Source organism: Panthera tigris, chromosome D4, assembly GCF_018350195.1.
Source record: "Panthera tigris isolate Pti1 chromosome D4, P.tigris_Pti1_mat1.1, whole genome shotgun sequence".
Taxonomy (NCBI): Eukaryota; Metazoa; Chordata; class Mammalia; order Carnivora; family Felidae; genus Panthera; species Panthera tigris.
This window is the reverse complement of record NC_056672.1, coordinates 999187-1015137: the sequence shown is the minus strand read 5'-3', so window position 1 is coordinate 1015137 and position 15951 is coordinate 999187. Positions and strand designations below refer to the sequence as shown.

Below are 15951 nucleotides of genomic sequence, written 5' to 3'. Positions count from 1 at the left end.
CAGAGGTGGCCCAGGTTCTGGTGCTGTCCTTCATCCTGCAAACAGACCAGCAGCACCCTAGCAGGCAGGCCAAGTACAGAGACAGGGATCCTGCCCACACTGCCAGGCTGAGTGGCCCCCAGAAATGTTTAGGCCATACCTGGAGCACAGAGAAGCTCAAGAAGTGGGTGAGGGACCAGGTGCACAGTGGTGACGCTCCAGCAGAGCTTGGTGTCCCCGCCCCCCTGTCCCATGTCCTGCCAGGGAAGCAGGTGAGAGGGAGGGGCTCACCCACCTGGAGGTCCGAAATGTCCATTTTCTCCCGGACACTGAACTTCTGGCCCATGAGCCGCAGCTTGGGCACACAGTAAAGGATCATGCTGTTGAACTGCAACAGGGACAGGCACCGGGTGAGGGGTGCCTGTACCCCCACAAAGGAGGCACTACAGAGAGGTGGCTTGGCAAGGCCCTGCGGCTGGGCTGGACGTGGCTCCGTGGAGGGCAGGGCGGGGAGCATGGTGGGTGGGACGTGCTCTTTGGCCGAGGGGGCGGGGAGGGCGTGCTAGGAAGGGCGTGGCTCTAGGAAGGGCGTGCTAGGAAGGGCGGGGCCAGGGGCGTGAACCCGCGGCGGGCGTGGCTTCATGCCGGGGGGCGGGGCTCTTGGTCAGGATGGGGTTCTGTGGTGGGGGGCGTGACAGGCAGGGGGTGGCCCTGTGGAGAGGACGGGCAGGGGGCGTGGTTCTATGATGGCGGGTGTGGCTCTCTGTGGGGCAGAACGCGGTTCTGTGGTGGGGGCGGGGTTCTGTGGCAGGGGCGTGGCTCCGTGGGCGGCAGTGCTGGGTGCGAGCAAGGTGGGCAGAGCCGGAGCGTGCCAGGTATAGCGTGAGCCTGCGACAGATGTGGCTCTATGGCTGGGGGCCTGGCGGGGGCGTGGTGATTATGGCGTGGCTCCGTGGCTAGGTTCTGTCCGGCAGTTTGGGGTTCTGTGGCGGGGGGTGTGGCTTTGTAGCAGTGGCTCTGTGGCAGGGGCTCTGCGGCGGGCTGGGCTGGGCTCTGTCGGTCAAGTTGGGGGTTCTGCGGCAGGGGAAGGGGGGCGCCCCGTGGCGGGAAGGGCAGGGGCGTGGTTCCCTGTGGGGTTGGGCGGGGCTCTGCTGCAAGGTGCGGCCGGTAGGCGGGGCTCCGTGGTGGGGGCGGGGCTCCTGGGAGGGCTGGGCGGAGCTCTGCAGCAGGGAGCTGGGCTGGGCGGGGCTCTGTCGGTCTGGTTGGGGTCCTGCGGCGGAGGCGTGTCGAGAAGGGGCGTGGCTCTATGGCTGGGGCGTGGCGGGAAGGGCGTGGCTCTGCGGCCGGGGCGTGGTGGGGGCGGGGCTCTGCGGCAGGGAGCTCGGCTGGGAGGAGCCTCACCAGGAAGAGGTGGCGGTCCTGGGCAGTGCCGTTCTTGGCAGACAGCTTTAGGATGTGGCCCTCCTTGATGAGCTCGTTGGCGGGGTTGACGATGTCCTCCTCGCCACCAAGTCTCTCATACACCTCCAACAGCTTGTGCATTTTCTCCTGTGACAGACACAGGGCTTAGGCCGCCACATGGGCACAGGGACCAAAGGGCCCGTGGTGGCCACCCTGCAGGTGCGGCCCAGAACCAAGATGGGGCAGCAAGCATGCCGATGAAGAGGTGGGAGGGACACGCCAGGTGCCACTCAGGCTGGGCGTTAAAGAATGAAATGAAGTCGCCCCGCAGAGAACGACGAATAACAGCCACTAACACCACTGCGATGGGCCAGGCTGGGCTCCTCAATTCCAGCATGGACCCTATGACGTAGGTGTCATTTTATCCCAGTTTAGACAAGGAAACTGAGGCATGGAGAAGTCAAGTGAGTTTCTGAAGGTGTTTCTGCTAGAGAACAGGGACTGGCCCTCTCATGACCTCTATGCTGCACCCCCGGTCCCTCTGTGGTCAGAGGAGGTATTTCCGGTGGCTGCAGCTTTTGCCCTGGACCGTCATCACTGCCTGTGGTAACCTTGCCTGGTTTCCTGTTCCTCTCAGACCATGTGGCCCAGGGCCGTCAAGACGCCAGACCTCTGCGGGCTGGAGGTCATCTTCGTCTGGCCTCAAGACTGCTTGGGTGGTCACATGGCCACGCGGGTTGTGATAGGAAAGGGTTGGCAACCTGTGGCCCCAGCTCTGAGCCGAGAGGCCATGGGCCCTGCCCTGCGCTGCCAGCACCAGGGCTAGAGCTGGGACCAAAGGAATGAATGCAGCAGAAGGCAGAGCTGAGCCTGCAGGAACCTCAACTCAGTGACACAGAGCCTGGACCTGCCAGGCCACAGCAACGGCTGCCCGGAGACCTGGCCAACCTCAGCCTGCACACCTCGGAAGCAGGCTGGTTTGGCTAGCCCTCTGTCTCTGGTACAAACACAGGTGGCAGATGTGGGTGTAGGGGTAGAAGGGGGAGCCAGCATAGAGAGTAAGCAGAGCAGGCAGGGCATGGCCAAAGGGCCCTGCATGTACTGGGGGGCTGGGCGTGTACCTGGCGTGTACCGGGGGACTGGGCATGCAACTGGTGTGTACTGAGGGGCTGTGTATATACGTGGCGTGTGGGAAAGCTGGTGTGCACCTTGGAGGCAGTAGCAGGCCAGAAGATTCTGAATAGAGAGTGACAAAACAGGTGCCCCATAGAAAGCTCTGAGCTGGAGAAGTGTGGATCAAAACCGGGGAGACTCTCAGGCTGGGAGAAGCCAGGGCAGTGGTCCAGGTTGAGCGGGGGTAGGGCCTGGTACAAGTGTGGAGAGGCTCCCGTGAGCACACACTGATAATTCCCTAATGCCATGCCCTGGGGTCAGACCAGGACCCCACACCACCCGCCACCCCTGGCAAGCAGAGACCTCACCAGACTAGGGGAGAGAACCGCTGCAGGTGTGCTACAGGTGGGGCAGGAGTCCACCAAAGAGGAGGCCTCGTCTACGCCCCTCAGAGATGGAAACCTGTGGGCACTCCCCCAAACGTCCACAGGCTCCATGTTAGCTTGTGACCATGGAGTTCTCTTTGGCCTCCACCACATTTAGCGGGGAGGCAGAAAGGGAAATTAGACAAAAAGGACCCAGGGTGAAATGTAACCTGTGTAGGTTGCGGTGGGCACCCCACAGTGGGCCTGATCTCTGACTGATCTGTCCCTGGGGCCCCAGAGCAAACTGGGGACAGGCAGGTAAGGATGTGGGGCTGGACTGCAGCACAGCACCTATGGGAACCAGCAGCTGCCTCTCCTTTCTCACAGTGAGAGACGTGGGGTCGAACAAATATTTCACTCCTTTTCCTCTCAAAAACAACAGTGCCCATGTGAAAATAAATTAGGTCTCAGGATTGGGAGACCCTAGGGTCAGCTGATGGCACAGGCTCACCCAGATGGCATCACAGGTGCAGTGCAGAGCTTATGGGGTTTCCCAGTGAGGCCAGGGATTTGGATTCTCCTGTGAACCGCCCCGATCTACAACTCTGGATGAGGACTTAGAAATTCTGCCCAGGCACTGTGCAGGCCAAACAAGGGACAGAGCCACCTGGGTCACAACAGGGCATGAAATCTACCTCTAGGTAGATTTGACCTAGGCTGTGTTTGGAGGTGATGAAGTTTGGCCACAACCCTGATGAGAGACCCCAGAGAGAACGATCTGCCTGCCATGTGCAGACACACGAGAACAGGACAGAAGCCTGGGATAGAAGCTGCAGGTGCCTCCATCTGGGCTCTCCAGTGTTCAGACCTGCCACATACACACTGTCGTGTAAGCCCGTCTGTGGGATTTTGTGACAGCAGCCTGCGCTAAGACAGAGCTTCAACGAGTGAATGAATGAATGAATGAATGGTGGGTCCTGTTCTGAGCACTCTACGTAGGGTGACTCATTTGATCCCACAACAGCCCAGTGAGACAGGTCCTGTCAGTGACCTCACTTTACATATGGGGAAACTAAGGCACAGGGCACTAGACAGCTTACCAACAACCCTAGAGTTAGTAAGGGGCTGGCCTGTAGAGCTCGTGGCAGAGGTGTGAGTGGTGTGCACGCTGTGGGGCCCTCAGGCATCTGCCAGGATCCCCACACTCACCATTTTCCGGATGGCGGCGTTGGAGTGGTTGGCGGCAGTGGAGATGAGCTCCAGGGACCCTGCGGGAAGAAGACGTGGAGTCAGGCTGCGGGGTGCCTGCTGGCGCCACACACACATCCTGACCTCACCAGGTGCTGCCCTGCTCCTGCCCTTTCCCTGCTCGGGAAGGGTGGGGCCCTGCAGACACACTCCATTTTGTGGGGGTCTGCGGGGGGTCTGCCGGGGCCGGCACCCCACTCCCCCTGCCGCCACAGTTACTGCCTGTGGGCCAGGAGCTGCCCCTTCCTGGGGCCTGAGCTTGGCCAGCATCCAGCAGCCCTCTCCCCAGAACCAGTGTCCACCCCTCACAGTGCAGGGGGGGCAGATGGTTCTCTGTCCTCAGAGACTCAGTCCCTTCTCCAGCTGTGCTTGGGGGCGCCTGGCTGTCTCCCCTGCTCTGTCCCGGTCTCTCTTCTCTCTCTTTGGCTTCCCAGCAGGGGCCCCGGCTCCCACTGCCCAGGAGCCTCACTTTCTGCATCCTTCCGGTCAGGGGCGTCTCCGGGGAGCCTCTTCAGATAGTCCTTGAGCAGCAGCTCGTAGCGGGGGACCCTCTGCACGGGCTCCAGCATATGGTGCTGCAGAGTCAGGTTCCCGCACACCTCCTGCTTCTGTGGGGGCGACAGACACACGCGTGGACCCTGGGCCCTCATCCCTGCTTATGGCGCCACAGCACCTGCACCCTGCTGAGTGCAGACCACATTTACAGCGGGGTAAACTGAGGCTTGGAGAGGCTGCACAATGGAGCAAGGGCCCAGACTCCCAGTGCTAGCTCCTTTATACACGTCCTTGCTGGAGTCCGTGCACCCAGACGGCTTCTTTCCCTCACTGGTAACTCCCCCACTCCATCAGGGGCTGGGCCTGCTCCCCTCCCAGACATCAGGAGTTCTCTGAGTGCTGCTGTGTGTTCTCATAGAAATGCAACCCTGCCTGCGTGCAGGGGTGGGCTCTCAGGCCCTACCCTGCCCCTGCCCAGCAAGACTCACAGGCTCTCTACCCCCTGGCCCTCTGCTCCCACAGTGCCACCTCTGTGCTCCCCTCTCGGGTCCCCTCCCCTTGCTGCCCACCTCCTCTTCCTCGCAGATGAAGAGGAAGCACCCCTGTTGAGGCCCTGCTTGCCTCTTACAGAGTCCCCCTCGCCCCTGCCAGGGGAGGTGCACTGTCCACCCGCTGTTCGCCACCTGTCACCTGTGCCCACTCAAGGCCCACAACAGAACGGCTTCCAGCTCAAATGAGCTCCAAAGGCTCATTTGACACGACAGGGCTGGAGAAACACTGGCCTGCAACTGTCATGAACACGATCCTCCCGGCAGGGGGGGGCGGGGGGGCGCTCGGGCCGACAGTGCCTGCCCCACCGCTGGGCCTCCAGACCCTGCTGATGCAGGCGGCACAAACTCCCGGTTCCTGCTGGTCACTCGGGGCTGGGGCTCAGCCACGGGCCCAGCCTGGGAGGCTGGAGGGGGTATTCTGTGGAGACAGCTGGGGCGGATGTGGCTGCCGGCGGGGAGGAAGGACTCGGCATCAGCACTGTCCTCTCTGGGGCGGGAGGGAAGCTGGGACGCAGGGGGATCTCGGACTGTACACTAGGAAATCACAGGTGACCTGACGGCTGCAGGATCTGGGAAAGATGCAGAGTGGAGTAAGGTGTGTGTCAATGCATGTGTACACGCACGTGTGTGTGTGTGGCATGTGCACACACATGCACTCTGTGGTGTCCAAGTGTGGCGCTCAGGGTAAACAGATGTTGGGACAAGCAGCTAACTATTCACAAAGATAAAGCTGGATTCTTACCACAATCCTTTTGGAGACTATTCTGGAGTAGCAATTCTAATTTTTTAAAATGAAGACATAACATAGCCGTGGGATGGGAAATGCATTTGTAAGCATTACTTTGAAGATTTCTTAAAGCATTAATATATTAAAAACTAGTGAAGGGGCACCTGCGTGGCTCAGTCAGTGGGGTGTGTGACTCCTGATTTCAGCTCAGGTCATGATCCCAAGGTTATAAGATTGAGCCCTACATTGGGCTCTGCTCCAACAGTGTGGAACCTGCTTGGGATTCTCTCTCCTCTCTCTGTCCCTCCCCTGCTCGTGCTCTCCCTCTCTCCCAAAACAAAATAAACCTTTTTAAAAAAAGAACTAGTAAACGGGAGTGCTTAAAAACAAAAATTTTGTATGGCAAACAACATTAATAAAATTAAAAAATAAAAGATCAATGAGGAAAATAACTTGTAGGACACAGAAGATGTTCTTAACATATAAAAGCCTGGGGCGCCTGGGTGGCTCAGTCGGTTGAGCGTCTGACTTCGGCTCAGGTCATCATCTCATGGTTCATGAGTTCGAGCCCTGCGTCGGGCTCTGTGCTGACAGCTCAGAGCCTGGAGCCTGCTTCGGATTCTGTGGCTCCCTCTTTGCCCCTCCCTACTTGTGTACGTGCGCATTTTCTCTCTCTCAAAAATAAACATTTAAAAAATTATACAATGAAAGAGAGAAAAAAATTCCATTAAAAAACATTAAAAATCTGAAAAATTGTTAAACAAAAAAAAACGTGACATAGAAGAGACTACTGCAGCAGAGACGTGACCGGGCGGCTTGCAGAAAGACAGAAGGAAGACCGATGCACATTTCCCTCCATGCCTGCGTGGCTGGTGAGTGGGAGACACGGGCACTGGACCCAGAATCTACCCAGAAACACATCACACCCCTCTCTGAGGCATGCTTCCCTCCTGTGAAATGACAACTAGGGTTCACGTCCCGTGGTTACTGCGTAGAGCTTCTGGACACATCCTGCTGTTTCACTGAACTTCCCTGTGCCAGCATGCGACCCAGCGCCATGCTGCACAGTCGGGCGGCTGCCCTACCTGTATGCCTTGGATGATCTCTTTGAACAGCGGTGAGCGCTGGGTCCAGGTGCTCACCAGCTCCACAGCGCGGTCGAAGTTCTTGACGTACTCGCCGTACATCTTGAGGAACGGGGCCAGCTTCTGCAGGATGTCTCCAAGCCGGGGGTTCGTGTCCCTGTGCGGGGGAGACAGGTTGTCCGAGAAACAGCTTGGGCCAGGGGCCAGAGGTAGGACAGGGAGTCACCAGGAATCTGTGGGCCAACAGCCCAGCTCCCAGCTCTGTGTGATGGTGGGCACACCGGTCACCCTCTCTGAGCCTTACTTCCACCCTACCTCCCATATCCCATGGGCTGGGAAACAGCAGGTTACACAAGGTAAACGAGAGGATCACATGGGCCCTTCGACAGTGCAGGCACAGGACCGCTGCTCCAGAGCAGGGGTGCCGGCGGTGACGTGACCGCTTAAATGACAGGCACTCATCAAAGAGCATCCGTGAAACCCCATTTCAGCCGTTAGATGAGCAGATTTTAGGAACAAGGGGCTGAGCAGGCACTGGCCTAAGAAGGGGAAGGAGTGCAGTGCTGAAAACGGCATGGACGGGGATGTGAAAATGAACTTCAAGAGGAAAAAGAGATCAACAGCCTTTGACCTTGGAACTGTGGGGAACTGATCCTAAAGAGATGATCAGAAAGCAAGTGCAGAGAGCCATCCACTGTGGCATCACTGGACCGTGCACCAGGGGACATCGCTCAAAGGCTGGCCACCTGTGAAGGCAGGCGGGCAAGCCCCTGGGGAGTATCTGTGCACATGTGGTCTTTCTAGATCCTCAAGGAGAAAACCCACTTTTAAGCAAGTGTGGACAGCGGCCCTGGGGACTGTATAACCCTCACTGCAGGTGGAGTACATCCTTACAAAGGACCGACCAACTGCCAGGGACCCTCCCTGACACCCGAGTCAAGGTTCCTGGCGTCTGTGCTCTCAGTGGCCTGGCTGCAGCTGGAGAGTGGGCTCTTGGGCACCAGAGAAGGGAGGGAGCAGCAGAGGCCCCAGAGCGAAGCAGCCGCACCCGGAACCGGGGGGCGGGGAGTGGGGGGAGGCACATGCTGTGGAGAATGGCAAGTCTGGGGCCATGCCTCACGGCCGAGCCGACCCTCTGCTAAGAATGCTCAGAGGGGCAGAGGGACAGGACCGCCCCTGGGGGCAGCAGCAGAGGATCCAAGGGGCACTGCGAGGGGGAACATCTCAGTTTTTAAGGCCAAGGGGGAGTATACATGAGGAGGGAAATGAACCTGCCAGCACTGTTTACTCGATGTTTGAGATCCCATAAAGCCCTGAGTGGGTATTAAAGTCCCTTTGATTTGCAGGTGAGGCAGCCTAGATGTGGGGACGCTGCATGGAAGGAGCCAGGCCCTCAGGTGCCTCCTTGTCTTTCAGGCACACAAACCAGATTGAGAGGCCGCTTGGTCGTGAGAATTCCACAAAACCACCACGACAGAGTCGCCAGGGCCCCAGCCTCCACCAGCATTGAGGTCATGCTCCTGGGGAGATGCCCGCCCCCGCTTCCGAGGGACCCGGGGCCACGCTCACCACTCCTCCGTGATCCGTGTCTGCAGTTCCGGCAGGAGGAACTGCCCGTGGAAACGATAGATCGAGGAGATGTTGGAGAAGATGCCTGTGGTGACTTCCGGAGGGATGCCTGCTTCCGCCAGCTGGGTGCAGAAAACCTGGGATGCAGAGGCCCACAGAGCGGGCGCTGAGCGAGGGCTGCTGCAGACAGCACGACCGCATTTGCCCCGTGAGGCGTTCGGGAGGGGCTGCTGCTGCCCGTTTTCTTCATCAAACTGGCTCAAACCTCTGGTTTTACAGCGAGCGAACTTATGGCTGAGGAGTGTGGGTGAGGCAGACACAGTCTCCTGCTGATGGGGACGGGCCATCTTCCCTCCACCCACCTGCCACGGGACCTGGGAGGTCCCGAGTTCCTTCCTCTGCTCCGTGAGCTACAGACAGAAGCAGCACCTAGCACTCTCTGAGTTTCCCAGGGGTTTACTTGCTGTGCCCATAAATCCTGTGCTGCTGTGGGGACAGGGAGGTGCCAGCCACTGTCCCGACCACTTACGCAGAAAGATTTCCAGAGGCCATTCACGAGCTGAGACAACGCAACTGCCAGGCAGAAAGACCCCGCAGTGACAGGACAAGACCTCTGTCCCAGAGCCCCAGGCTCAGACAGCGAAAGGGAGGGGTCTCTGGACGAGACTCACATTCCAACCGTAAGGCCTAGCCAGCGCCATAAGATGGGGACTCTGCCTCTGCCACTGCACACAGACACCCTCACATGCATGAAGAAGGGCCCGGCCGCGTGTGCTACCTGGTCCAGTAGGTGCAGCCGCCTCACGTAGGTTTTCTCTGTGTGCAGGAGCTCCTGGGCGATGTGGAGCAGCTTCTGGGGCTCAGAGCACTGCAGAGAGAAGAGCGTCAGCTCCCTGGGGAGGCGGCTCTGACGCTGGGTGACCAGGGGTCCCGGAGGGCCGGAGGAGACCGCTAGGCCTGGGACTTTTCGGGGAGGTTTCTGGGGAAGGCACAGCAGCTCCTGCCAATCCCCTCAGAGCCTCTGCAGCCCAGAGACAGCTCTGCCCTCCCGAGACCCTGGCCACAGAGCCGGTGGAGCAGCCACATCAAAGTATCCTGTGGCCTTTGTCAGCAAGATGGCAGACCAGAAAGGCGCTGAAATCAAAACCTGTAAACCAAGAATACTGTATCTAGAAAAGCTGTCCTTCAAAAACGAAGAAGAAATTAAAAAAGAGTTTCCCAAACAAACAAAAGGTGAGGAGTTCATTATCACCAGACCTGCTCTGTAAGAAATGCTAGAGTCATGCAGCTGTACAAAAATACAGGCGCTCTGGTAAGGAAAACACATGGACAGATAGAACCTGTATTATTGTAATTCTGGTGCATAAAATTTAAATGACAGAAACCATTAAAAACCTGGAAATCTACACTAAAGGGTAAACAGTATATCAATGTGTAATTCATGACATCAGTAATGGAATGGGGAGGAGGGGCTGCTGTAAAGGAGTGGTTTTTGCAGTCAAAGTCAACTTGTTACCAGTTTAAAATAGAATGCTATAACTTATGGTGTTTTATGTAACTTCAATGGTAACCACAGAAAAAAATACCTACAGAATATACACAAAAGGAAATGAGTAGGGAATCAAAACATACCATTACAAAAATTCAATGAAAAATAAGGAAGGCAGTAGGAAAGGGACAAAAAATCCACAAGACATGTAGAAAACAATGATCAAAATGGCAATGGTTAAGTCCTTCCCAATCAGTAATTACTTTAAACGTAAATGGATTAAACTCCCCAATCAAAAGACATGGACTGGATGAATGGATTAAAAAAATACTATCCAAGTAACTATTTGCTGTCCACAAGACACTCACTCTCGATTTAAGGACAGACATAGGCTAAAAGTGAGAAGGATGGAAAAGATACTCCATGCACATAGAGACAAAGAAAGAGCAGGGGTGGGCACACTAATCAGACAAAACAGACTTTAAAGAAAAAGACAAGACAGAACTTCTGTTACAAGACAGAACAAGGGACAGGATATAATGATAAAAGGATCAATGTAGACACAACCACAAATGTTTATGCACCAAGCCTCATAGCTCCTGAATATAGGAAGCAAACTTGATAGAACTGAAGGGCGACACGGCAACACAGAGATGGTAGGAGCCTTGTGTACCCCATTTTCCTACTGGACCTGCAGACAGAGTCCCAGTGAGGAAACAGAGGCTGTGAACAACACTGTAGACCAACCCGCCAAGCAGACATACACAGAACCCTCCACTCAAATCAACAACCTAACTTTACACCTCAAGAGATGAGAAAAAGAACACGCTAAACCCAAAGCAGTCAGAAGGAAGGAAATAATAGAGATTAGATCAGAGATAAATGGAACACAGAATAGAAAAACAATGGAAAAAATCAACAAGACTAAGGGTTGTTTTTTGCAAAGGTCAACAAAATTGACAAAGTCTTAGCTAAATTACTAAGAAATAAAGAGAGAAGACTCAAATTACTAATATTAGAAATAAAAGAGAAAACATTACAACTGATGTCACAGAAATAAAAAGGATCACAAGAGATTGGTATTAACATTCACACTCCAACAAACTGGACATCCTACAAGAATGGATAAATTCCTAGAAACACATCAAGACTGAGTCATGAAGAAATAGGAAATCTGAATAGACCAACAATGAGTAAGTAGATTGGCTAAGAAATAAAAAACTTCCCAAAAAAGAAAAGCCCAGGACCAGATGATTTCATTGGAAAATTAATACCAATCTTTCTCAAATGCTTCCAAAGAATTGAAGAGGAGAGAACAGGTGTGCCTGGGGGGCTCAGTCTGCTAAGCATCTGACTGGATTTCGACTCAGGTCATAATCTTGCAGTTCATGGGATCCAGCCCTGCGTGGGACTCTGTGGTGACATCAAGGGTCCTGCTTGTGATTCGTGCTCCCTCCACCCTCTCTGCCCCTCCCCCAATTGTGTGTGTGTGTGCTTGCTCTCTCTCTCTCTCTCCCCATCCCCCAAAATAAAATAAAAACTTAAAAAAAAAAATAAAGAGGAGAGAACATAGCTGAGCTCTGTGAGGCCAGCATTACCCTGATACCAAAGCCACTCAAAGACTTTATAAGGAGACTACAGAACAACCTCCCTAAAGGACACTGATGCGCAAGTCCTCAACAGAACAGTAGCAAATTTCATTCAACACTACCTAAAAGGATCATATGCCATGACCAAGAGAGATTTATTCTGGGATGCCAGAGTGCTTCCATCCATCAACATTCAACACACAACATTCACAGAATGAAAAACCCCACCTGATCATCTTAATTGACACAGAAGAAGCATTTGATAAAATGCAATACCCTTTGTGATAAAAGCAACATACTATGAATAAACGGGGACTTCCTCCACATAATAAAGGCTGACTTGATGTGTGTGACCCTTCCACATCAGCATGCCCTCACTCTACCTGGGTGGGGGGACGTGAGGCACAGGGTCCCAGGGCTCTGGTCCAGTGCCTCACCCCAAGGATGGGCCAGTGTGTGATGTTCTAACCAGACACCCAGGATGGAGAAGGCAGACAAACCCAGAAGTGTTGGCATCTCCGTATTAGAGACATGAAGACCTGGGCCTTCCCCAGCAAGCCCCTGGCCCCGGGCACACCCCCAGAGCCCGTGTGGGCAGGATGGGACAAGCCTGGGGTCTGCACCTGCTCTCAGCACCCGGGACACACCTTGAGAGCCACAGGTGGTGTGGTCCTTAGTAACCACATCATTTATTTTCTGCATTGAATTTTTTTTTAACATTTTATTTATTTCTGACATAGAAAGAGACATCGCACGCACGAGTGGGGGAGGGGCAGAGAGGGAGGGGGACAGAGATCTGAAGGAGAGCCCCACGTGGGGCTCAAACTCCCAAATGGTGAGATCGTGACCTGAGACGAAGTGAGACACCCAGATGCCCCTATTTTCTGTATTTCAGGTGTTTGGACATCTTGGGACCTTGCTGACCCCACAGCAAGGGCCCCTCCCAGGTCTGGCTGTTTCTTGCAGATATAAAGGACCCACGTGCAATCGTGTCTTTCACATGCAAGCCAGGCCACGCTGATCCAGACATCTGGGAACGCGTCTGTGCCCAGGGCACACTAAGGTCATTCAAGTTGGCCAATCCAAACTTGCTCACCCTGCTTCTCCCGTTCCTTCCCACAGAAACCACAATGTGTACTTGCCACAGTTTTCACCCCCTCTGCCTCTTGACCCACTCTGGTCCTGCCCGTGTGGCCCCGTGGCCCGGCCTGCTCCTCTTCTTGGGAACTATAAGTAACAAACCATCCGTTTTTAAGTAAGCTCCACGCTCAGTGTGGGGCCTGACGCACAACCTGGACATCAAGACTCACGTGCTCTACTGGCCGAGCCAGCCGGACTCCCCACCATCTTTTTCAACGGCTGCCGCCTCCTGATGCGTTGGCATTACCACACCCGAACAGTAACAAAACCTAGATTAAACCACAGCCCCCGCCTGCCCCCGAAAAGTTGGCTCACAACAGCGAGGGCGCGTGGTGGCCCCTCGCCCTCCAGGCCTGTCTTCTGTCTCGGTCACGTTAGCCAGTAGGCTCTCCACCGGGGCCAGCAGGTCGGGGGTCCCCTCCACCGGGGCCAGAAGGTCGGGGGTTACCTCAACCAGGGCCAGCAGGTTGGGTCACCTGGGCTTCTCGTAGGACCCGGTCGCACCCTCCCCACGCACAGGCGTCTCTCAGAGCCAAGGGCCCCCCGCTTCAACTCCCCATCCCCACACGTCCCCGCACGGCACCCAGAGCCCGAGATGCTGACAGGACACAGGTGGGTCTGTCACAGCACACCCGCCATGTTGTGGGCATATCTCCTTCCCGGAGCATCTGCACAGGGCTCGGCTCCTATGCCCAGGCTCCCCTCCCGCCCCTGCCATGCTCCACGGTGACCTTGGGGCTCCCCATTCCTAGCACAGGGGACACTCATGCTGCCTTCCTCACAGGGGCTCTGCCAGGCGGGCAGCCAGTCCTGGTGAAGGGTGTGGCGGTGGTTCCATTGGCACCGAGACCCACCGTCACGGCCACCGGGGGTGGGGTCCCCGTGCCACCGTGTGGACATGTTAACCTAGGCTCGGCAGTGAGGTTGCCGCCTGAGGTGTTGGGGCCCCTGCCCTGCCCACTGACCTGTTGCAGGGCCTGTCTGACGTGCTGACGTGCAGCCACTACTGGAACCAGGCGGGAGCGATGCCACCGTGACCCTCAAGACCCTTCAGAAGACCCCTGCTGCCTGGAGACGGGGTGGCCTACCTTGGCTGTGTCCGCACGGGCCCCCGGCGGGCTGTTCTCGGTGTCTGGCTCCTCACCGCTACCTTCGCCCACATCATCGCTGTCGGCCTCCTCCCGCAGGGCCCCACCTTCTGGGGCTGCCTCTGGGTGTAGCCCCGGGACCACGGGGCCCAGGCCAGCCTCACCACCCTCCTCACAGGGAAAGTGCTCGCCGGCCACGCTGCAGGATGGACTGTCGATCCCACTGTCGCGATTAGGGATCTTAGCGCCACCACTGGGGTCCCCCGCGGGGCCTGCATCCGGGGGCCTGTCCCCTGCGGTCGGGCTGCCGGGACTCCCGGGGTCAGGGTCCTTGCGGGGGGCTCTGGGCCCAAGGGGCAGTGCTTGGAACTTCCCTGGGGCTGCCTTTGGCAGCCCCGGGGAAGAGCAGTCAGGCCCGATGTTCGGCTCCGCCAGGGCAGCAGTGGGGGTCGGGGCTGTTGAGGACCCCTCTCCTGACTCCATCCTCAAAGCTGAGCTCTGTGGGGGACCAGCCAGGGGCTTCCTGTGGGAGGAAATGAGCAGGGTCAGTGCCAGCCAGGCATGGACCAGTCCATGGGCACAGGCATGTCCCCCCAGAGAAGGGAGGAGGTGGGAGGGGACTGAGTGTGGAGTGAACAGCCCACACAGCTCCAGCTAGGCCCTATCCAGACAGACTTTTAGAGAATACCAAATGGAAAACATTTTATTTTTAAAATAAAATTTTTTTACATCAAAAAAAAAAAAAAGAAGGAGAAGAGACAGAAAGGGAAAGAAGAAGAAAGGAGGGGAGGAAGGAAAGGAGAGAAGGAGGGAGAGAAGGAAGAGTGGAGGGGGGAGGGAGGGAAGGGGGAAGGGAAGAAGAAGAGAAGGAGAAAAGGGAAGAGGGAGGGAAGGGAGGAGGGAAGGGAGGAGGGAGAGAAGGGAGGAGGGAAGGGAGGAGGGAGAGAAGGAGTGCCCAGTGTGAAGCCAGCCACTGCTCAATACATTTAAACCACATGCACAAAAGTCACGGTCATGAGGTCACCAGCAGTCTGCGAGGTGCTCTGGCTTCTGGGTGCTGTGTACCCCATGATATAGTTCTGAAGGGACCCTCCTTGGTATCACTGGGGCTGCGTGTCTAACAGGTGATCAGGCACCTTCCACAGACCCGGGGCCAAGGAGGCCAGGGCTTTGCTCCAGATTCCAACCCCCGCCCCCCCCCCCCCCCCCCCCAGCCAGAGCACCCTGGAGCTACTTCCTGCTTTCACCTCCCACCTCTCCTGGAGGAGAGGGAGTCAGGTGCCAGTCTGGGAGGGTGGGGCTGGGCCAGGGGAGATGACATTCCCCCAAAACCTTCCTCATGCCCCACTTACCTGGCCCCAGGTCCCCAGTGAGGGCTCTGCACCTGGCTCCTTGCTGGCTGCACTCCTTCCGGGTCACGGTCGGTGGCTCAGGCCAGAAGCCGGCGTGAGAGGGACTGGCCGAAAGTCTCCTTCCTGCCCATCACGTTAGAAGTGGGGGTCCTGAAACAACACGGTGGGAGAGGGAGCATGAAACCGCCGGCTCCGCGGATGCCAGGATGCCAGGCCGGCTCCAAAGGCAGCGGGTGTAAGGGTAGCTTAGGGCCCCGCCCAGCGCGGCCAACCCTGCAAGGGTCACGGCCACAGGCGGAGGGAGCACAGGGGTGGCTCGAGGGCCAGGACTGACGCCTCGGAGTCAGGGTCGCACCCGGTGTGCAGAGAGCCGGCGGGCACCCTCCCAACACCCCCAGACGCGGCGCCCAGGGCTCACGCCCACAGTCAGCCCAGCGGCCAGCAAGCAGTTTCTGCACCCCCTCCCCTCCTCCCCCGAGAGACAAGGCTAAAGACCCACCAGTGGAGACGCAGCTCCCTCTGGCTCTCACACAAAACCCAACAGGCATCCAGGGCCTGGCCCTCCCCTCCGCGGCGCTTCAGGGCCGGAAGACCTGAGGGCAAAGTCCTGACGCACCAGCTCTGCCTACGGCACCTGCCACCTGCGTAGCTGGCTTCCGTGTGGCGGGACTGCTCCCGAGCGGACCTTTCCCTAAGGGACACCAGGCCACAGCAGGACGCACACCCTGGCTGCCACGCTCCCAATCGCTTGACGCAGTGG

At 56.9% G+C, this 15951-nt stretch overlaps 1 protein-coding gene across 5 annotated transcripts in view; it reads right to left on the bottom strand.

Annotated features, from left to right (window-relative positions):
- FGD3 (FYVE, RhoGEF and PH domain containing 3) overlaps positions 1-15951 on the bottom strand; it is a 50358-nt gene that overhangs the window by 12511 nt on the left and 21896 nt on the right. For all 5 annotated transcript variants that reach the window (XM_042965317.1, XM_015544355.2, XM_042965318.1 and 2 more), the window contains exons 2-10: positions 15192-15341; positions 13840-14362; positions 9312-9401; positions 8534-8670; positions 6965-7121; positions 4576-4714; positions 4068-4126; positions 1381-1527; positions 275-367 (exon numbers count right to left, since the gene is read on the bottom strand). In XM_042965317.1, coding sequence (XP_042821251.1) covers positions 275-367; positions 1381-1527; positions 4068-4126; positions 4576-4714; positions 6965-7121; positions 8534-8670; positions 9312-9401; positions 13840-14322 — 1305 coding nt within the window. In that variant the 5' untranslated portion in view covers positions 14323-14362; positions 15192-15341. The remainder of the gene's footprint in view (positions 1-274; positions 368-1380; positions 1528-4067; positions 4127-4575; positions 4715-6964; positions 7122-8533; positions 8671-9311; positions 9402-13839; positions 14363-15191; positions 15342-15951) is intronic.